At 33.4% G+C, this 24218-nt stretch overlaps 1 protein-coding gene and 2 pseudogenes across 1 annotated transcript; 2 read left to right on the top strand and 1 right to left on the bottom strand.

Moving 5' to 3' along the window:
* The first annotated feature begins 1805 nt into the window (after positions 1-1805).
* Positions 1806-5539, top strand: LOC120215632 (annotated as a pseudogene).
* A 2125-nt stretch (positions 5540-7664) lies between these two features.
* LOC120215630 (zinc finger protein ZAT10-like) lies at positions 7665-8337 on the top strand. Its single transcript, XM_039213261.1, has one exon. The coding sequence runs from the start codon at positions 7688-7690 to the stop codon at positions 8327-8329; it is 642 nt and encodes a 213-aa protein (XP_039069192.1). The 5' UTR covers positions 7665-7687; the 3' UTR covers positions 8330-8337.
* Positions 8338-14985: 6648 nt separating this feature from the next.
* LOC120215637 lies at positions 14986-23906 on the bottom strand (annotated as a pseudogene).
* Between the last annotated feature and the right edge of the window lie 312 nt (positions 23907-24218).

Raw genomic sequence — 24218 nt, 5'->3', positions numbered from 1 at the left:
TATTGTCAAATTTTAAAATTAGGGAATAAAATGTTTAAAAAAACTATATGATAACTCAATAAAAGGGGTGATTCTGCTGTGCGGCATCTAAAAAATGTCTAAAAAATGGCGTGACCGGTTAAAGAAGTGATCGGTTAAAATTTAGACCGGTTATGTTATATCATTTAACCAGAAATATTATCAAGCACAATAACATATTAGGTAGCGCTTATATAATGTAATAGGTAGCGCTTATATAATAAAATAGACATTTAACCGGAAATATTATCAAGTACAATAACATATTAGGTGTCGCTTATATAATGTAATAGGTAGCGCTTATATAATAAAATAGACATTTAACCGGAAATATTATTAAGTACAATAACATATTAGGTAGTGCTTACCGGTTTTATCATTTTGATACCGGTTTTATTATATTTTTACTTGTTATATTTTATGGATTAATATATTTTTTAAAAGTATCGACACTTTATAGGCGTTATAACTTCTTCTCTTTTAAATTCATAAAGTGTCGATATTTATATTAAATTATCGACACTTTCAATATATCTGGTAGCGTTTTACTGGTTTTATCAATTTTGAGACATGTTTTATTATATTTTTACCTGTTATATTATTATGGATCGATAATTTTTTTTAAAGTATCGACACTTTATAGGCGTTATAACTTCTTCTCTTTTAAATTCCAAAAGTGTCGATAGTTATATTAAAGTATCGACACTTTAAACATATCCGGTATCGTTTTATCACTTTTTCATTGTTGAGACCGGTTTTATCATATTTTTAGTTGTTATATTATTATAGATCGATACATTTTCATAAAACGTCGACACTTTTTAGGGGCTATAACTTTTTCTCTTTTAAATTAATAAAGTGTCTATACTTATATTAAATTATCGACACTTTCAATATATCCGATATCTTTTTTCCAGTTTTGTCATTTTTTAGACATGTTTTATTATATTTTTACATGTTATATTGTTATGGATCGACACATTTTCATAAAGTGTCGACACTTTTTAGTTTAATTTCATAAAGTGTCGATACTTATATTAAAGTATTGACACTTTCAACATATCCGGTATCGTTTTACTGGTTTTGTTAATTTTGAGACTTGTTTTATCATATTTTCACCTGTTATATTGTTATGGATCGATATTTTTTTTAAGTATCGACACTTTATATGCGCTATAACTTCTTCTCTTTTAAATTCATAAAGTTTCGATACTTATATTAAATTATCGACACTTTAGCGTTTTAACGATTTTGTCATTTTGGGACCGGTTTTGTCATATTTGTATCTGTAATATTGCTATGGAGTGATACATTTTTCATTTGTATCGACACAAACCGATAAGCTAAGTTTGCCGATTGTCAAATTTTTTAATATTTCTTCATGATTTAGACTTACTACATTATTATTATTCAACATTTTCGATAGCGCTAAATCAAATATTATAAATATAATATAATATATCTGATAACATTATATATTAACCGTATATTAACATATCTTTTCTCATAAAATCCCCAATAAAAGGGATAGTTAACGAACAGACAATTGGATCTTTAAGCGTTTAAGAATTGGCTAAATCACGTGTCTGATTCTAATACCAATTGCTTTATCCCTACGCTCGCCTGGTGTCTCACTCGGCGCGTGGATCCGACAGCCCCAAGCAACGCCAACCAAGATGCCACGTCATAGGTCGCGGGATCACCAAATTCCCAAATCCAAGTGATAATCTTTCTCAAATTCTTCTTATATAATTAGGGTTATTAACATTTTTAATGCCCGATTCGTTTCCTTGGATTTTTAATCCAAAAGGTTTTCCCCTCTGTACATCAATTTAATGGCTGTATCGTCCTTCGATTCGCTGTTGTTGTCGTCTTTTCTGTTCTGTTTGGATTCTTGTTCGGTTTTTCGTTTTGTTGATCTTTGTTTAATCTCAAAGCCATCTCATTCTCATATTTTTAGTCAACCGTGTAGTTTCTGACATATTAAAATCGGCGGCGTAGAAGTAATCACCAACATGGGTAAACGTAAGAAATTTGTTCCAAATTTCTTTTAGTTTTGTTTCGATAATTTCTGCCAATTAATTTGATAAACCTTTTTATTTTAGTTTTTTCAAGAGGGTATTATCTTTCTAAATTGCTATGAATATTAGATTATTGATTGATTGGCCGAGTTGCGTTTGAGCAATCTTCTATCGTTTGTTTTGGGTGTGTTTGACGTTGATTTTTATTTATATTTTATTTACGGTTTTTAGCTGAATAAAAAGATTTATATGAATTTGGCAGGTAAAATTTAGTGTAAAAATATGAGGATGTTAGATAGTGATGATGATAGTAGTAGTAGTATAAGTTCATCGTCAACCATGCGATCGGATGAATGTAGGTTTCTGGTATTGAAGAAGTAGAACGTAATAAGGATGGTTTACTTGATGAAGCTGTGGATGCTTTATACGAAAAGAGGTCAGATACTGTTATTTGATATATTTGTTTAATTATGTTTTGGATGAAATTTTGATGCATTCCTAAAATATCATTGTTAATGTGATTAGGGAAGATATGTTTGGTTAGTTGAAATTGGTTAGCCAAGTTTTGTAGATTTCTCAAAATTTTGAGAATTATTATGCTCTTGAGTTGGATCAGACTCAATTGGTGTTTCACCTTTTTTGAGGGTTTCTACCCGAGAGAAGGCCTTGGTCTCATTATTGAGGCTTTCAACTATGACTTGCAGGATCAGTTCATGGAGAAGAAGTAAGTTGCTCTTTTCTGACTGTTTTTTAATCATGGTTTCGAGTGATTTTATTGCAAGAATTGCCCAATGTATTAGGACCATGGTTCTATGAGATTTTATGGAGTTGTGATTGGGTGGCTAAAATTCATTGATTGGTTAAATCATTGGGCACCAAAAATTGGGAATAGCACTCATTTAGTAGGATTGATTTGTATTGCCAAGCACATTTGCAGTTGTGGGTGAAAATGATTCTTATGATTTAAGATATATGGTTTGAGAACTTGAATCTACGTGATTCTGATGCTCATATTATCTTTCGCTGTTCAGGTTTGCTACATTACTGCACCAGTGTGTGAATTCTATCAATAAGGTGTCCAGCAAAGAGATATCTTTAGCTTCCCATGTCATTGGTTAGTTTTGAAAGCTTTTGCAAATTCTAGTGCACACATGCATGTAAGAGACCACAAGGCTTCAGTATTCAAGCTGATAAATTTCTTTTTGTAGGTTTGCTGGCATTGACTGTTGGCTCTGGAGATAATGCACAGGAAATATTGGAGGAATCAATCACTCCTATTTCACAGGCTTCTAAATCTGGTTCTGAATCTTCTAAGATAGCTTCGGTATTCAAGAAGTTTAATTGGAATTCTTTCTACCTCTAATATTTTGTTTGTAGTATGATGCTCAATCAGTTGTTTTGCATTTACCTGGTTACTTGTTATAGTTGGAGTGCTTGGCTATCATCACTTTTGTTGGGGGATTGATCCGGAGGAAACAGAAAAATCAATGCAAATCATGTGGCAAACAGTTCATCCTAAACTAGGCTCCAATGTAAGTATCCTGATTTTCGTTAATTGGAGAAACATCGAAATTCCGATAGTGTATTGATGTTCACTGAATCGGTTATTGCTTCTATCTTGTTAATGTCAAAGCATGATTATTTGTTTATGCTTCATAATTTTCTTTATTTGAGAATTAATTGTTTCTGCTTGACTTGTAGGTTGTTACTGTCAAACCTTTTGCTGTTGTAATAACAGCAGTTGTATCTGCCTGATCGTTCCTTTTGACAACCATGGATGGAGACTCAGTCCCAAACTATGGCAAGAGTGAGTCAACTCTATGGATCATATGTTTTTTTTCTTTTTCTTTTTTTGTAGTCTTAAATCTTCTTCATATATTCTTTGGTTATGAACCAACATACTGTTGGGTTTCAATCTCAGAAAAGTAGGTTAAAAACCTTGTGATACTTTGATGCTTCCACAATATATAAGTCTGAGACTGATCGATCATGAAAAATTATGCAGATCCATAGCATATTTGTCCACTTTGCTAGATAAGGATGACCGATCTGTTCGCATTGCTTCTGGGGAAGCATTGGCAGTAATTTTTGAGATGGGAAGCTTAGAGAAGTTTGCTGCTGAAGCTAAAGGTTCAAATGATGGCTCAGTATCCGAAGAAAATAAAGCTAAAGAAGCATTCTCACATATACTAGGACTGAGGAGGAAAATTCTGAATCAAGTCAGAGACCTCTCTGTGGAAGCTGGTGGTAAAGGTTCTGCCAAGAAAGATCTGAACAACCAGGGGAATTTGTTCAATGATGTTTTGGAGTTCCTTGAGGTATTAATATTGTCTTCCATTTTCATGACTTACAATTTTAGGACATCTCATGTTAATGTTTATTATCTTGGTAATGTTAGGATAGTTATTGTCCCGAGACATCACTGAAAATTGGCAGGGGATTCACTGCAGACATCAACATGGTGTCGGTTGATTTAGGTTTCTTTTCCTCTAATTCTTTAGTTTCCTATATGAGTTACGTGCCATGAACTTTTAAAGTAATTTATAAAATTTCAATGCGACAGTTGAACTTTTTGAAGCACTTTCTTGGTGGAGGTTTCACCAAACACATGCAGATCAGTCTTCTTTTTCTGTGAAGTTTACATTGTTGATTTAGTTTGCTCGTATTTTATTTTCTGGTTGATTAAGATTGACATATCTTGTTTCCACTTGTGCAGGAAAACGAATTTCTTCAGGATGTTTTTGGTTTTACGCCAAAATGGATGAATCTTCTAGGCAATGAGAATATATCCAACAGTCAATTTTACGCCAAAAAGGAGGAATCTTCTAGGCAGTGAGAAAATTTATCCAACAGTCAAAAGGTTGGTTGTAACCATGTTGAGTGTTTCATCTTTCAATTATTTCTGTAAGATTTTGATTATTTTTGTAAGATCCAGGTCTATAATTCATTAGGTCATCGTACCTCTTAAAGCCTCGTTATCCGGTCTGTGTCATGAACTGCTATAGTAAAATATTTTTACAGACAATGGTGTGTTAGTTATAATTATTATGCTCTTGGTTGATATATGCGTGTCTTGAATTATTACCGAGATGAAATTGATATTGATTTATTCGGATTCTGTGGTACAGAGAATGTACAAATCGCCAAATTCAGCGCTCAGCAAAGCAAGAAAGCAGATGTTGAACAAGCAATGGATGCAATCCAAGGTAAGCATTTCTGGTGGAGTGTTTCACAAGCAAATGTAATCACTAGTAAAATTCACTGCCTGGTTAATGTTTGTTTTCTCTTTTTTGGTCTCTTCAGGATAGAAACTATGGGCACTTTGCTGTCATGCTGGTGATGAAGATTCATCAACTTCTGCAGGACAGAGAACTTTTATACTAGGATACCATTTTGGTTTAAATTTTCGATGGCTCGTAAATGTACAATTGTGTAAATTGTACTCATTCTGTGCTTTGTACACATGCTATTTGAGTTGAAATGAATTGATAATTGCCTCATTCATGGCCTGTAATGAATATGCCCTGCTTATCCCAGCTTCAGTAATAGGAGACCGCAAATCACTAGATGTGTCCCTTTTATTGAACCAGTAGTTTTGCTGTAGTCGATGATTGATCTAAAATATGAAATTTAATGGACTTGAATTCGAAATAAGAATAATTTTCAGAGAAACTTGAATTTGAATTTAAGTTGATCTTTTTTCAATCAAATTTTCTGTAGGGGGAATGCTAAATTCTTTGAGCTTTCTGCTTAATAAGCAAGCAAGCCGGTCAAGTGGATTTCACGAGTTCATGCCATATTGATACTAAAGAAATTGCCAGCAAGATTATATGTACCTCCCAACGAACAAAACAATATAATCAATAAACAAGCCTCTAATCTTAGTTTGGTTGCAAATAGATCATTTCTTTCTTTCTAAAAATTATAGTTTAGTTCAATTAAATTATTGCTACAAATAAATCAATGATCAATAAATATTAGATAGTATATAATAATAATAATAATAAGTCCTATAAAATCGATTAATTTATTCTTAGATCAAAAGAAATCAATAAATTAAACCTTTTATATTTTAAAATTTTATCATTTAATCTTTGTTCTTCTCTTAAATATCTTATATTAATTTTTTTCTTAAATTCTTAGTATAATATATCTGCAAATTAAACCTTTCATATTTTTAATTTTATCGATTTTATAATAATAAAATTTTGTTAAATAAAAAAGGATTATGAAACGACATGTGCCGTGATTTATAAAATAAATGACGGTTTGTAATACTATGATTCGAGTGAAGGTGAAGGCCAAATTTGTGATAAAATGTAAAACAAGGGGTTGAAGATGTTAATTAAAATTGATGGTATTACATGAAGTGGGATGGATAGCTTCTTAACCGAGTTTGATAAGTTGAAGTGATAGTGTTTGTTTTTGCAGAGGTAAAACGTCTGCAGTCTGCGGATCACATCTGCAGTCTGCGGATCATATCTGCAGGCATCTGCAGCAGAAGAGGTGGACCAAAAGTCTGCAGTCTACAAGAAGAAGATTATTTATTTTTTAACGTCTGCAGACTGCTAAAATGAATTGAAATATAAATAAACTGATTTTTTAAACTTAAAAGAGTTTTGCAATACTGAGATTTAAATAATTTTAGTTTTACAATACTGAAATTTGAATAATCTATACAACTACAATAATAAATTATTTAAAATAAATCAATCTATATTTTAAAATAAATCAATCCATGCTAATAAATTATTTAAAATAAATCAATCCATATTTTAAAATAAATCAATCCATACTAATAAATTATTTAAAATAAATCAATCCATACAACTACAATAATAAATCAATCCATATTTTAAAATAAATCAATTCACACTAATAAATTATTTAAAATAAATAAATCTGTATTTTAAAATAAATCAATATATACTAATAAATTGTTTAAAATAAATCAATCCATATTTTAAAATAAATCAATTCATACTAATAAATTATTTTAAATAAATTTTTTTAAAATAAATCAATTCATATTTTATAATAATTTATTTTAAAATAAATTATTTTATAATATTTTATTTTAAAACAAATTATTTTATAATAAATTATTTTAAAACAAATTATTTTATAATAAATTATTTTAAAACAAATGATTTTATAATAAATTATTTTAAAATAAATTATTTTAAAATAAATAACCTTATTAAATTATTTAAAATTATTTTAATAAATAATTATATTTTATAATTATTCTTGAAGAGGTTTGAAGATCTTTGAAGATATAAAATCATGTCTGCACCAAGAAGAGCTCGCGTAGACGTTTTAAGAGCTTCTATCTTTTAAAAAATAAATAATCTACGAAGCCTAATGTCTACACGTGGTCTGCACAATTTAAATATAAATAATTTGAAGAGCTAAACAAACATGAGTTTCCTTTTTCTCAGTGGAGACTGGTTAAATTCAATTTCTCACCGCGTTTGATTTTGAAGCCGCCGCATTTGAGGAAAAGGAAGACTAACGCGCTACTTCCACTCGTATTTATAAATCAACCACTTTCTCACCACTTTCCTTCCACTCCCCCATTTAAAACCACCCCCACCCTCACTCGCTCTTCAACTCACAATTCTTCTTGCTTTCCATCATCCAATTCCATGGCTTTACAAGCTCTTAACTCTCCGACATCCTCTTTCTTTCACTCCCAGCTTCACTCTTTCACCAAGGGCAAGCGTTCTAAGCGACCACGTTTCGACCAGGACGACGAATACCTCGCCCTCTGCCTCCTCATGCTCGCCCGCGGCGCTACCGACAACTCCTCCACCCTCCATCCACCGGAGGAAAGAGTTGGCTTCAACTGCAGCGTTTGCAACAAGGCCTTTCCCTCCTACCAGGCTCTGGGTGGCCACAAAGCCAGCCACCGTAAACTTTTGGCCGCCAACGATGAACGGTCAACGTCAACGACCACCTCTTCCACATCGTCGAACCCCAGCGGTAGATCCCACGAGTGTTCCATTTGCCACAGAAGCTTCCCGACTGGGCAGGCCTTGGGTGGGCATAAGCGACTTCACTATGAAGGCGGCAAAGCTAACAGCGGGACCACATCTGAGAAACTAGGCTCCAGCAGCAGCACTAGTACCACCAGCCAGAGGGGCTTCGACCTGAACCAGCCGCCTCTGCCGGAATTCTCGAGGCCCAACTTCTTTGTTTCCGGCGGTGATGATGAAGTGGAAAGCCCACACCCTTTGAAGAAGCCACGCCTCGTGATACGGATTCCACACAAAATGGAAGTCAACTAAACAAACAATGTGTTTCTTTTAGGAATTTAGGTATCCATTCCCTCTTTTTGATTTGTTGAAACAATATTCTTTCCCCTGTAAATAGCATTTGAAGAATTCCCTCAATTGCTATTGTTCAATTCATTTGTTTTAATTCGAATGTTCATTCATAGTTTCCGGCTAATTGGGAATCTTCATCAATCTTAAACGTTGTGCACGTGTTTGTCTTGTTTTAAACGAAACGACTTAACTCACATCTAGGGAACCTTCTTCCTCAATGTACAAAAGTAGCTTTGAACTCCATCCAACATTTAACTAAGGGTAAACTATACATATGACCACTTAATTATTGCTTTTTTTTATTTTGATCTTCAAATTTTTAATTTTTTAAATCATACCATTTAATTATTTACATATGTCAATCAAACCCATGGTTATCAAAACCGGACCGATCGGTTCAACCGGTTGAACCATGAACCGGTGGATGTCCGGTCCGATTACCTCACAAAACCAGTCTGGCAATGAACCTACTGAAAACTGGTAGAATCGGCTGAAAACCGATAAAACCGGGATGAACCGGCAAAATCGGTTTGAATCGCCGGTTCACTTTTTTTCTTTTAAAAAAAATTAAACCAAACGACGTCGTTTGTTCAACGAGCCAAGTCAAATTCGAGTATTGCTGAGCTCGACCCGAACTCGAAAACTTTAAAAGTAATCTCAACTCGACTCAAAAACTCACGAGCTAAAAATTATCAAGTTCAACTCGAACTCGAAATATAATATTAAAACTTGAACTCGAAAAGGCTGGAACTCAAAAAAAATTTAGAAGTTCTATTGAAGCCTAAAATTTGAGCTCAATTAAAGCGAAAGAATAGTTCGCTCTGTGCTCACCAAAAGGCTCCATGATTTTGAATGTCAAATTACCTCTATTATTTATAGAAGTAAGTTGGGATGTTCTTCTATGTTTCTTAGCCATGTGGGATTATTTTGTTCTCATCTTTTTACTCTTTAAACTTTTGGGATGCTCTTCTATGTTTCTTAGCCATGTTGGATTGGTTTTTTAAAAAAAATTAAACCAAATGACATCATTTGTTATTGATTTTTTTAAGTCCCAATTTTATTTTTTCGATTATAGTTATATAATTATATTTATTATTTAATATGTTTTACCTTAAATATTATGTTGTAGTTGATTTGAATCATTTTGTTTCACTTGATTTTATGGTTTTTAATTTATATATGTTATGACTTGTGATATTTTTATACCTTTTAATATTGTAAACTTAAAAAAATTGTTACATATATATTTATATTGCTTTGAATATTATGTAAAATTAAAAAAAAATATATTATTTTATATAAAATCCGGTTCAACCGCGGTTGAACCCGGTTGAACCAGTAACCAGTACCTTCACCGGTTCAATGTCCGGTCCGGTTTTAAAAACATTGATCAAACCACGACGTGAAAGTTAACAAATTATTATAATTATATATTTAGTCCTCAATACTTATACATTCTATCAATTTGATCCTAATTTTACTTTAATTCAATAAATTTAATCCTCTAATCAAATGGTAACATGTGTCAACAATCTAATTGAAAGAAAAAATACTTAAATTAAATAAATTTAAAGTATGAAAATCTTTCAATGAATGATGACATGTGTCACCATTCGATTAGAATATTAAATTTACCGAAGTAAATTAAAATTAAGATCAATTAAATTTATAGGATGTATAAGTATTGTTGGGATTTTCGAAGCTCAAAGATAAACCGAAAAAATGTGCCAAGATGGGTGAATTGGCCAATTGTGCTTAGGGAGTAAGGAGAAAGAAAAGATAGACAATTTTGCACAAGGATTTATAGTGGTTCGAATTCTCAACTAAGTCTACTTCTACTACCTAAGCTCCCCACTTAGGATTTTCTAACAAATTCACTAATTTGTTCTTTCTTGTTCAAGGATAAAGAGATAACCTTTACAACTCCCTAGTTTTTCACTTGGCTAAACTAGAACCAAAACCCCTGCTTCAAAAGGAAAAAGATGTAAAAAAGAAAACTTCTCTAAGGTAAGTGTTTACAAAGATTAGACTCACTAAACACTAATATTTACAAGAGAACGGAAAAATAAGAATGAAAACTCTTCTCTTGTGTTTGATTGCTTGGATAAGTGTTCTAACCCTTCTTCAAGTGTCCTTAACTTGTTTTTATATGTTGGAATCAATTTGTGGTTGTTTCTAGCCGATGGAGATTAATTTTTTGCAAAACAAAACTACCCAGGACAAGGAGTATCCATACTCCTTTAATGAGTATCAGTACTTCTTTTATAATATTTAAATAAACTAGCTATTACTAGCCGTTGGGCCTGACCAGAATCGATATTATGCTCATGGTATCGATACTACTATGTAAAGTAGTATCGATACTTTGAGTATCGGTACCTATTTTGCATTCTCGGATTTGAGCAATTTGGAAAACACATGGTAGTATCGATACTACCTAGAGAGTATCGATACTTATCTTACATTTCGTATCGGTACCACATGAACAATATCGTTATTGTTTATGCAGTATCGATAGTGTAAGAATAATATCAATACTTCGTACCCAGAAAAGCATTTTGTGCTCAAATTCTATTTTAATGGACTTTGAATTATTTTTGAAAACTTTAAACAAATTCAATTCAAGTCCAAAAACATTTTGCATTAATTTTTTATATTAAAATATTATAAAACATAGTTCAATAATCCCTCCCTTTTTGATATAACAAAACATTTGAAAAATTATTTTTGGCAAAACTCCTCCTTAATAAAACATTTAATGAAAAAGATACATATTTGGAAAATATTAAAGCACCCCCTTTTTATTGAGAAACTAAATTTTCAAACATATACTTCTCCCTTTTTTTTATTATATCAAAAATAATTCAACTTTAAAGTTCAAGAAATAACAATGGAGAGTAGGTGGTAATTTTAACATTAAAATATTTTGAAAAATCAAAGTTCACCCTCAATAAAAGCATCCCAAAAAAATTGACTTTAAAAGTTTGACACAAAAAAATTGAATTTCAACAGATATGAACAAACATGTTAGTAGAACATGAAATTCAATATATCCAAGTCTAATAAATTTTATGCAATACCAATTGTTGAATTTAAGTTCACGTGCATAAAGCTATCAAAAAATGTTATGCATTTGAAAAATTGATTTCAATTGTTAGAGAGATATCATTTGCACTAAATCACATTCATAAACATTTAAATTTAAGTCAAAAATTAAAATTTGTAAAAACAAAACATTAAAATGAATTTTGACCAAAATTCATTAAGATGAACAAACATTTATGAAAAATCATTTAAAACTTTAGAAAATGTTGATCCTAGCATATTTTCAATATATATGAGATAAAAAACATAAAATTATTTAAAATCAAAACTCATGCATGCTTAAACTAAATGAGCAACCAATCAATCAAATCAAAAACATTAAGCTTAAAGGTTACTCATTCCTTTTCAAGTGTGGCTAGAGCATTTGAACATCTTCATATCATCACCGTTGCTCTCACACACCTACAAGAGACATTCATTTAGATTTTGGTATCTAAATTGCTTTGGATCCTTGGACGTTAGTTTCAATGTCTCTAGTTCCCTTAGGAACTCATACTTGTCTAATTTTAAAAGATTTTCTTTTCTTTATATGACAAGTATATTCCAAATGACCATAAAAATGGCAATGCGAGCATTTTTTTCATTTTTAAACATAATGAGTTATTTTTAGAAATTAATTCTTTTTTCTTTTGTTAAGCTTTCAAGTTTAACTTTCAAATCAAAATTTTCTTTTTCTAAATCATTGATTTTGATTTTTGAAAGCTCTAAATCATTTTTCAAAGTTTCATTTTGTTTTTCAAAATAAACTTTTGCTTTCAAAATCAAATAATTTTTCAGCTTTAAATTTTGAAATTAATTTCTTATATTTGGAATTCATGGTCTCAAATTTCAAATACAACTCATCATAGACAACTTGTAACTCAACAAAAGAATAAGAATCTAATTCAATGAGTTAGAAGTTACCATTGAATCTTCTTCGATGGCCATGATACATATGTTGACTACTTCATCTTTATCATTGGAGTCATGTTCATCACCCCAAGCCGTCATAAATGCCTTCTTTTTACTTGATCCCTTCTTCTTTAGGAGGAGACAATCATACTTGACATGCCCCGTTCTTTGGCAATTAAAGCACACCGGGTGACTCTTCATTTTGCTTGATTCATGCTTCACTTCCTTAGAAGTCGTGAATCTCTTGAATCTTTTGAAGAGCTTGGACATCTCCTCTTCTTCATCATCATCTTCATCCATCTCTTCACTTGAGTCTTCATTGCTCTCATTGCTGGATTTGAAGGCAATGCCTACCTCATTCTTCTTCTTGTTTTTCTTCTCTTCATCTTCTTCTTCTTCCTTTACCATCAACTCATGAGTGAGAAGAGATCCAATAAGCTCATCAAGAGTGAGAGTTTTTAGGTCCTTAGCTTCAATGATCGCCGTCTTCTTCGATTACCAACAATTTGGGAGAGAGTAAATCATCTTCCTCAAAAGCTTCTCATTAGGGATCACTTCTCCAAATCCCTTGAGACCGTTGGCAATCACAAAAAAATATATCCGTCATAGCTTTGATGTCTTCATCCGCTTTCATCTTGAAATTCTCATAACTATGGTTGAGAAGACTAATCTTGGTTTCCCTCACTTCGTTGGTTCCTTCATGAGTGACTTGGAGCTTGTCCCAAATCTCCTTGGCATTAGAACAAGAGGAGACACTTCCATATTTATTCATGCCTAATGCACAAAATAGAATCTGCATAGCCTTTGCATTGAGTTGAAACCTGTTATTCTCTCTATCACTTCAATCATTCATCTCATTGGTTGGAATGGAGTATCCCTCCATGATTGAGTTACAAGCTCCTAGATCGTTAGCTTGAATGAAGAGCATCATCATATTCTTCCAATAGACATAATTTGCTCCATTAAAATAAGGTGGCTTGTTGTCCGGTTGAAAGTCTTCAATGTAGTAAGAGTCGGAGGTCGAAGCTATCTTCTCAGTTCCTTTCAAACTATATTTTAATATATTTACAAAACCCCTTTTTCAAAAGAAAAAATATTTAAACAAGAAAACCTCTTTAAGGTAAGTATTTACAAAGATTAGGCTCACTAAACACTGATATTTACAAGAGAAAGGAAAAAATAAGAATGAAAACTCTTCTCTTGTATTTGATTACTTTGATAGATGTTCTAACCCTTCTTCAAGTGTCCTTAATTTGTTTTGATATGTTGAAATGAGTTTTTTTTCCGTTTCTAGCAGTTGGAGATGATTTGGAGTCGTTGGGGATTAATTTTTTGCAAAATAAAACTGCCCAAGATAGGGAGTATCGGTACTCCTTTAATGAGTATCGGTAGAGGTGCACAAAAAAAACAGAATATCCGATTTTGCGCAAAAATATCCGAAATTGGATTTGGGAAAAATCGGTTTTTTTAAACCGGATCGGATATTTTAAAACCGGATAGTATAACCGGCTTGGGAAAAAAATTAGACGACTGGTTTTTTTATCGGATTAAAAACCGGTTTGAAAAAAATCGGATAAAAAATCGGTTTTTTATCCGAAAACCGGTATGGGGTTTAAAAAACTAGTCGTTAATATAGCCATTTGGGGGGTTTTTGTAACCGATGTAATTTTAATAATATTAAAATCGGTTTTTTATATCCGATTTTTTAAAAAATCGGTTTTTTTCAAACCGAAACCAGTTACACCATCCGACCCTCCAAACCGGTTAGGATCCGAACTGGTTTTTTTAAAATCCGATCTTTTGGCTAGGTGAAAAAACCGGATCGATTTTTTAATCCGGTAATGTGCATGTCTAAGTATCGGTACTTCCCTTATAATATTTAAATAAACTAGTCGTTGGGCCTGACCAGTATCAATACTATGCTCATGGTATCGATACTACTATGTAAAGTAGTATCGATACTCCTTTGAGTATCGATGCCTATTTTGCAATATGGAATTTGAGCAATTTGGAAAACACGTGGCAATATCGATAATACCTAGAGAGTATCGATACTTCTCTTACCTTTGATATCGAAACCACATGAACAATAGCAGTACTATTCATGCAATATTGATACTGTAAGAACATTATCGGTACTTCGTACCCAGAAAAGCATTTTTTGCTCAAATTCTATTTTAATGGACTTTGAATTATTTTTGAAAACTTTAAACAAATTCTATTCAAGTCCAAAAACATTTTGCATTAATTTGTTCAATCAAAATATTATAAAACATAGTTCAACAAGTATTAAGGATAAATGTATAATTATATCAATTTTGTTAACTACTATGTCAACACTTGCTTTAAATGTTAACCACATATGGCTTGCTTGACATCAATTAGTTAAGTGGTCTAATTGATAAAATGGAAAAATCAGTGATCAAAATGAAAAAGGCAGTAGTTAAGTGATCGTAAATATAGTTTACCCTCAATAATAAAAGATGTTTATATAAAAATTGAAAGCAACCAAGTACAAAGCTTATATACTCAGAATCGTTGTCCAACATCATTTATACATGTATATTTACACACTTTTCTTTGGCTGGCCTATGCAAAATAAAAAGCCAAAGGTACCAAACCTAAGGATAGTTCCTTTCAAACTACATTTTAATATATCAATACAAAGTCCATATTATCACGTTCATGCTTGTGAAATTCAATCAATTACCGAAACCCTTCTTACCTTTGGAATCATAATTTCGGTTGGTATTGAATTTAAATCAGACAACTTGTTGTCAAAGGTGGAAGATAACTGGTTTAATTGTAAAATGACCGTTCTAAGGCTACCTTCACCCGCATGGCTGCAATTGCTGGCAATACTTGTTCTCATCCATATAGTAAAGCAAGCTCATTTGTGCTCAAAATTTCTAAGTTCTGCCACCATTGTGTTAACTTTTGCAACCTATCCAGTCCACAGAAGAAAAGACAAAAATCACATGCAAGCATAGAGGAACCGATGAAAATTGATATAATCTGGTTCAAAGGTAAGACGTATTGCCATTAAGTCATCCAAAATTCAAATGAACAAAACAATCGGATCAACTCATCAACCTATATCACTTTTACTACTGGTACAACTCATTGAATAAACAAGCAGTTCAACATCATATCAATTTGATTAGCTTCTGTAGTTATATACGGTTTATGTGTCAGACAAGCTCTAAGGTTTATGTTCGTACTCTAAATTGTAGGTATATACGGTAATGAAAAGTATTATATGCAGAGCATGAAAAGGGAACGACGATAAGACAAGTGTTGATCTTTTTGTTGATAAAGGCTTCAAAATTAATGTGGTTCCTGTCGTATGGATGATTATTTTCATTTAACCTGGTTAACAAAGTCAACCAATAGGTAGAAAATCTTTCAGAAAAGATTAGTTATCAAAAACTAAGAACACAAGAATAACACAGGCCGATAAAGTTTTAAAAGGAACGTCCACCGTGGGGCTCAAACCCACGACCACAAGGTTAAGAGCCTTGCGCTCTACCTAATAAGATTAGGCATAGATATTTTAGAATTTTAGATTTAATCCGTGACACCAGAAAAGACCCTACCTACCGAATCTCCATTATGCAGAGGTAAACGCAAAATACTAAACATGGTTCACAAATAACAAACCTATCGTATTATATCCTAGCCTCCTAGGTTTAATTATAAGAGAAGATTAGGCATCAAAAGCTAAACCCATCATCAACCAAATACAAAGCTTATATACTAAGAATCATTGACTAAAGTTCGAAACACTGTTTATACATATTTACACTCTTTCCTTTGACTGTCCTATAAAAAAAACAATAGAAAGGAAAGGTACCAAACCTAATTTCACAATGAGGATAATTCCTTTCAAGCTATACCTTCAGAAAGACATTTATCAGTAATGAAAGAAAGCCTTATACATGGCCAAACCATTACAGAATAAAAAGGATTAATCAGCCTTTAGATGTTTGTCAAAGAAAAAAAAAACTTCCAATAGGTAGCAATATCTTACTATTACATTAACTTTTGTTGGTCGCAGCTTGTCTAAACTACTGCTTAGGAAAAAGGAGTTTTGCAAATAAAAGGGGACCAAAGGAAAAAAGTTTGGGCATTAAAGAATGAAGGGTAAGGGGAGAAAAAGGGATGAGGTAAACAAAAGAAAGAATTACCTTTGATAATAATGAGCATATGGAGGATGTTATTGCCTGCATTACATCAACTGCTGAAAAAATTGCTTCCTTCAATATTGGAATATCAACCTGTACAAATAAAGCGACAAGCAAGTTTTTCTCCCCCCTTCTTCTTTTTAAGACTCAAATAAAGTAAAGCACTGACAGCAGAGATGCTAAAGCTTAAAGGAAATGGTCAAATTTCAGATTAAGGAACTTACCCTTTCCCCACAAACTACTGGAAGGTGGAGTGTGCTAGCCGTCAGAGCTTTGATGGCCTCAGACAAATAACTGCAATAATCATGGTCCAGAACAGCCCATTCATCCAAAAATATCATCTGCACTTATCAATGAAAATAATATGCAGTAGTCAATACTCAATAGATAAACAAAACATTCAATTTCATGAACTGAAACATGCAATTCAAATAAGATATGGTAGACAATGAAAAACTAGTAACAATCGAGCTAAGATCAACAAAATGATTAGAAGTCTTCAAACAAACAATGAAAAAAAATAAGCCAACAGTAAACACATCTAGTAGGGAGATATGGTCCTTACTTGCCCCTTGAGGATGGAAATCAGCTTCAAATTTCGCCTCAGCAATTGTAACTCATTTCTTTTGGCTCTAACAAATTCTTGCAATTTTGAGGTAGTAGTCCAAGCATCATATAGGCTTTTATGTAATAGGAACAAGCTGATAAAAGAATTCATCCTCGTTTTTAAAAACTTCAATGACGATAATAAAAAAACATGAACTGTAAGTAAACTGAGAAACAAGAGATGGTTAAAAAGAGGTAGATGTACATGCATTATTGATGACATTTCTGTTATACAAACATGATGACAAAGGATTCTTCATCATATTTTAACATGATCAAACTCGTTTTATGCCACATAACAACTCTGCTTCTTGCACGCTACAGAATTTCTATACCACAAAAGCAATTATAACAAAAAAGCCATAGTGCCAAGCGCTCTAGCAGAAGTGGCCTGAATAATTTCAGTTCTAACAAGAACACACTGTCTGCTTTTTTTCCACGACACATGATTAAACTCAGTTTTGTTGGCCAGGTTATAGAGTTTTTGAATGAAAAATTTGAAATTCCAAGCAGTAAGAGCAAGATAAATTGCGAGAAGCCGAGCAACATTCTCACAATTTAACATAACATGAAACCTTGATATACATAATAAAAGTAAATCTTAGCCATAATCCTCAAAAGGTGAAGGCATGCAACATTTACAGCTGCGAGTTGTGCTGCCAAACAACAATAAGAGCGAATACCTATGAATGTTGAAACAGTAAAGCATGCAAACTTGAAGCATACAAACAACATGGTAGCAGTAGCACAAAGCAAGCAACTTAGTTGAATACAACAAGAGAGAAATTCGAAGTCAATACCTCTGTATTAGACCTTTTGGAAGACACAGTCGCATCTGCTCTAGCATTAACAAAACGCCACTGCAACAAATGAGCATCTGAAACTTTGTTCTCCCCAATCTTAATAGCATTACCAACTAAGCTCAAAATCGATGGCCTATTTGCCAAATTATCAGCCAACCCAAGCTTACTCGGTGATGCAGGCCGAAATGGCCCCTGAATTGACCAAAACTGGCTTCTGGTGTTCAATACACCTTTTGGAGACGACAAAGGACTGTCAGTTCCGTACTTGTCTAGTACAATTTGCTTAGAGCGCGCTGTATTTTTCTTAGGAACCGGATAACCAGGATCAGACCGGCATAACCGATTAGCAGTCTCTTGCCAGGACCGAGTTGAAACCATTATTCCCAGAGGCCCACACTTAACATCTCCGTCAACGGAAGAACTTTCTGGAGTGATGTGATCCTACCGACCACAAAGTTCAAACAAAACATGCTCACAACTTTAAAGTTCTTTCAAGATGATTCTAAGGGAGTCTTGCCTTATTTTATTATTTATTTACTCATTTATGCATTACATGTCACGTGAATATATGTATATCTTATTCTTAATTTTTGCTTGAATATTATATACTGTCATTTATATGTATAATATATGATATTCATGCATGACTTATTAATTCACATCTTTATATAACTCATTCAATGCATATGCATTCATAGTTAGCTCATTTGCATTATTAACATAGGTGGAAGCATGCATTCATAATTATCATAGCTCAATTCCTATCTAATTATTTGTTTACATACTTTGTCTAGGTTCATTGGATGCTAAGAAGACTAAAGGCAATTGAAGAGTTGGTTGGACAGTTCACGTCAGTCAGATTGATATACATTTTTGAACATGTTACAAGCAGATTTTGGTGATGAAGTATTATTAACATTTAATCCCCTATTTCGTATCTTTCCAACGCATTTTGAATCACATTAATCCGATATCGGGAGATTGAGATATGCCCAAATTACTGAAGACGGTGCAGGCTGGAAATTAATACGGGATTTGCAACCATTCATCTCCTTCAAAGGACTTATGCATGGGAGGAATTAATGAAGACATGCATGGACGAGAAAAGAATATTAAAATGAATCAGAACATTTGTGAGGAGGTGCAAGGATTCATTCAAAGTCTTTTAAATTCATCCATTCATGCAAGAAGCCAAATAGTCATGTTCACACAAGGGGGAAGAATTTCAGCCAAGATACATTCATGAACATTCATCCATAGAAGACAAATCAACAAGTTCACACAAGGTGGGATGAATTCGGCCAAAGGATGTATTCCATTAAAAGATGAACATCCATTCATCAAAATTCATTCACCTAAGCCATGCTTTGTATCTACTTAAAGTATGAACACTCATCCATGAAGGTTCACTCATTAAATGTTTTGTATTCACACCATGCACTCTTAGGCCTATAAATAGCTTTCCATTCATTTGTAAAAAAGAACCAATTCACTTTGTTTAATAAAAATATTTGTGAGAGTTTCTCTCTTTAGTTCTTAAGTGAACTTTATCGACTTATCAAGCTTATGCTTGTGGCGTCACCCCTAACTATGTCACCCTGATACTTCTGGTTCCTATCTCTTTATAGATAGTGGATCAAAGTCCTTGTTTACCATCCCTTAAAGAAGCAACCATTTTTTAGCTTTCTTGTTTGTGCAGGATACTTGTTGCTTTCCTAGACCGAAACAATCAAAGGTACAACATTGACTTCACCATCCATCCAAGTGAGCTAGGTTGAACTATATCATATGGTAATCAAGCTAAGGTGGATTGCAACAAGACAAGCAAACAAAATCCTACCATTCAATAAAAAGAAAATCAAAAAGAGAAGTGCCAAAGAAAAAAATTAGCAAGTTAATCCCAACATCAACAAGGATCCAAGTGAAGAAAAACTAAAAAAAGGAAACAAAGAATCAAAATGCAAAGAAGTGCCAAATGACAAGGAACATCATTATTTCAACCGATCCAAGAAGTCTTCAAGACCTTGATTGTTCTTCTAGGAAGGTGGTGAGTATCTTTGCATAGTAAGTGAACCTTTTCTTTATTTTTATTCCTTTTATAAGACCACCCTTCATTATTAATCTTTCTACCTTTCTATTTTTCCCTCTACACTAACGAATTTTTCAGCCGACGTCCATAGCACTTGAAAGCTCTTGAGTTAGTTCTTTTAGAACTTACAAGAGAGACGAGTGGAAAAAGGCTAATCGAGTATGTGAGATCAGAAGGGAATTGAAAAAGCCATTTATATTCCTGAGTGCAAACACGAGCGTTGAGTGGAGCATCATTTTTTTTGGAGTGATCGTGAGGATTTGTGAGTGATTATTGGTAAGGTCCTTTCTCTTATTCAACTATTAATTTTTCACTAACAATTCTCCCATCTTTCGAATGGATTACGGACAGCAAAGGAGGAATCCATTTCATACTCGTTTCATCATGTGAATGATAAGTATGCCTTGTAGCCATTGATGTGGTAGTTGTGCAAATCTTGCAAGCATACATGGTTGAGAAGTTGGGCTTATAACATTCAAACATCCCAGTCCATATGTTTTGCAAGGATTAAATGAAGATGAAGAGTTAGAAGTCATGGAGCAAGTACGTGTTTCATTTTAATTGGGGATATGAAGATGAAGTTTTGTGTGATATTGTTTCTATGAATTCAAGCCATCTACTCCTTGGACGTCCTTGGCAGTTTCGATAAACGAGCATTCTATGATGGGTTCTCCAACAAATATTCATTCAAACACCAAGGGAGAAAGATCGTGTTGGTTCCAATGTGCCCAAATCAAGTCCATGAATGCCAGTTATCGTCAAATCACGTATAGAATGGAAGAAACTAAAGCCGTGAAGAAAGTTGAAAGAGAAGTTTCATGTGAGAAACAAATAACAGTGGAGGGAGATCAAATGAAAATGAGAAAATTGATGTGAGAAACGTTGGAGTCGAAAATGAGAAAGTTGAAAGATTGAATTTGGGAGCAAAGGGGAGTACGTGTGGAAGAGAAAATGAAAAGATTACAAGTGAGGTTGTGGTTAAAAGATATGATGGAGTTGAACATGCACAAATCAAAGAAGAACATTGTGAAACCAAGACATTTGGAGTTGAAAATGAGAGTGAAGATGAGTGTGTTGAAAAATATGAGCATGAAAGGAACGAATGCAAGGAGAATGAAGTTTTGCTTTATACTATCAATTTTTTTCTTCTATTCATTCTTTGAATTTGCAGGTTATTCCAAAGGACATTCAAGATGATTCAAGCTCATTTCTTTTGAAATTCCAAAATATGTGTCACTTGAAATTATAAAAAACATGTTCATTAACCTTCAAGTACATTCACCTCATACTCAAGAATAGAATGAACCTTATAAAAGGGAAGATTCAATGAACCTAACCATGGAGAACATTAAGAGTCCAACTCATTCATTCGTGAATTTAATCCTTTCCTTTCCTTTGATTCTAATTATCTACTTCTACTTTGTTCTATTTTTCAGATTGTTGATTCAGAAGCAAAGACTTAAACATGTGAAGCATTTTGAGCAAAGAAAACGATGCAAGATAAATGAAAGAATTCCCATTCAAACGAACATCAAGTTGTTCCCTTATGTACCAAGCATCGATTTGGGGACAAATCGCCTTAAAGAAGGGGGGTGATGTGATCCTACCGACCACCAAGTTCAAACAAACATGCTCACAACTTTGAAGTTCTTCCAAGATGATTCTAATGGAGTCTTGCCTTATTTTATTATTTATTTACTCATTATGCATTACATGTCACTGAATATGTTTATCTTATTCTTAATTTTTGCTTGAATATTATATGCTGTCATTTATATTATAATATATGATATTCATGCATGACTTATTCATTCACATCTTTTATAACTCATTCATGCATATGCATTCATAGTTAGCTCATTTGCATTATTAACATGGTGGAAGCATGCATTCATATTATCATAGCTCAATTCCTATCTAATTATTTGTTTACATACTTTTTCTAGGTTCATTGAATGCTAAGAAGACTAAAGGCAATTGAAGAGTTGGTTGGACAGTTCACGTCAGTCAGATTGATATACATTTTTGAACATGTTCCAAGCATATTTTGGTGATGAAGTCTTCTTAACATTTAATCCCCTATTTCGTATCTTTCCAACGCATTTTGAGTCACATTAATCCGATATCTGGAGATTGAGATATGCCCAGATTACTGAAGATAGTGCAGGCTGGAAATTAATACGGGATTTGCAACCATTCATCCTTCAAAGGACTTATGCATGGAGGAATTAATGAAGACATGCATGGACGAGAAAAGATATTAAATGAATCAGAACATTTGTGAGAGGTGCAAGGATTCATTCAAAGGCTTTTAAATTCATCTATTCATGCAAGAAGCCAATAGTCATGTTCACACAAGGGGAAGAATTTCAGCCAAGATACATTCATGAACATCCCTAGACAAATCAACAAGTTCACACAAGTGGGATAATTCGGCCAAAGGATGTATTCCATTAAAAGATGAACATCCATTCATCAAAATTCATTCACCTAAGCCATGCTTTGTATCTACTTAAAGTATAAACACTCATCCATGAAGGTTCACTCATTAAATGTTTTGTATTCACACCATGCACTCTTAGGCCTATAAATAGCTTTCCATTCATTTGTAAAAAAGAACCAATTCACTTTGTTTAATAAAATATTTGTGAGAGTTTCTCTCTTTAGTTCTTAAGTGAACTTTATCGACTTATCAAGCTTATGCTTGTGGCGTCACCCCTAACTATGTCACCCTGATACTTCTGGTTCCTATCTCTTTATAGATAGTGGATCAAAGTCCTTGTTTACCATCCCTTAAAGAAGTAATATAAAGTATGGGTCATTGTTCTTTAACATTGGTTCTTCTTTGAGTCTTCTTTAAGATACTACTTTTCATATTCATCTCCATCACCTTCATTCTACTTCCATTGCCATACTTCATCATTTCCTTTAAACATATCACCAACTTATATATATTTTCCGCTGCCATATTTATCTTTCCATTTCATTACTTCCATTTAACCATTTTTTTAGCTTTCTTATTTGTGCAGGATACTTGTTGCTTTCCTAGACCAAAACAATCAAAGGTACAACCTTGACTTCACCATCCATCCAAGTGAGGCTAGGTTGAACTGTATCATGGAGCTCCTGGAATACTACCAGAAGAAACACTTCCGGTATCAGAAGCCGCGAGATCACATTGAGGCTTAGATTTAACGGGAGTAACGGCCGTTATATCTCTATTATCGATCATGGAGAGCTGCAGTGCTCTAACTAGATTGTCGTTAACAGAACAGTTCAAATTCTTCCTCTCGTCGGCGCAATCAACGTTTCCTCTAGTAACCGAAATTGTTAGCCTTAACTTTGCCGGCCACCGCTCCGCTTTTGAAATTCCCGCTTGCTCTGTTCCTTTCCTTGCCGCGCTTGGTGATGGAGCTGGTTGAGCTTTCCTGCACTGATAAAAAAAACCGATCTCCCTGAGACGAAACGGATAAATGACAGTTGTTACTGTTGTTGTCACCGTTACTAGTTTTTAAATCCATAGAATTATTAGGCAGCGGTGTCACCGCATGTCTCCTCTCCACTGCTTGCGACTGCTTGATATCCAATGGAGTCGTGCGTTTTGTCGTGGTAATTGCCTTCGAATAAGAAGTCCTCGTCGAAACCAACGGCGTAGGAGACCGTTTGATGGGAGACGAGGAAGAATTTGAGGACATTGACATATAACGAGAAGTCAACTTTCCGGATTTTTTACGACAAGGAGTGATGGAATTGTCGGGGTCGGAGGTCAAAAACAGAGGCCGTAACGCATTTTGGTGCAGCGGTAGACCTCCTCCGAGCGGTTTGGGTTTTACTATAACGGATACGACAACAGCAACCATTGTCGGCTTCCCACAAAATCCTCGAACATTCAGTTCCGAATTTATTTTATTTTTTTTTTTTAAAAAGGAAAAGAAACAGAGCTTAGACCGTTTAGGATTTATGTTTGGAATTAAACAGATTTCTGTGTTTTTTTAGTTAAAGTTGGAATTTGCAGATAGAAAAGGAAAAAAAGAAGGGCGGGGAAAGGGGTTGTCTCAGTAAAGGAGGGTTAATATACGGTGTTACCGAATATATTAAAAGATATTTAATAAATTCAGTTTAGCGCTACCTATTATGTTGACAGATTAATAATGTTTTAGGTAGAAAACATG

Source organism: Hibiscus syriacus, unplaced genomic scaffold (assembly GCF_006381635.1).
Source record: "Hibiscus syriacus cultivar Baekdansim isolate YM2019G1 unplaced genomic scaffold, ASM638163v2 tig00110129_pilon, whole genome shotgun sequence".
Lineage (NCBI taxonomy): Eukaryota > Viridiplantae > Streptophyta > Magnoliopsida > Malvales > Malvaceae > Hibiscus > Hibiscus syriacus.
This window is presented reverse-complemented; position numbering and strand designations above follow the sequence as displayed.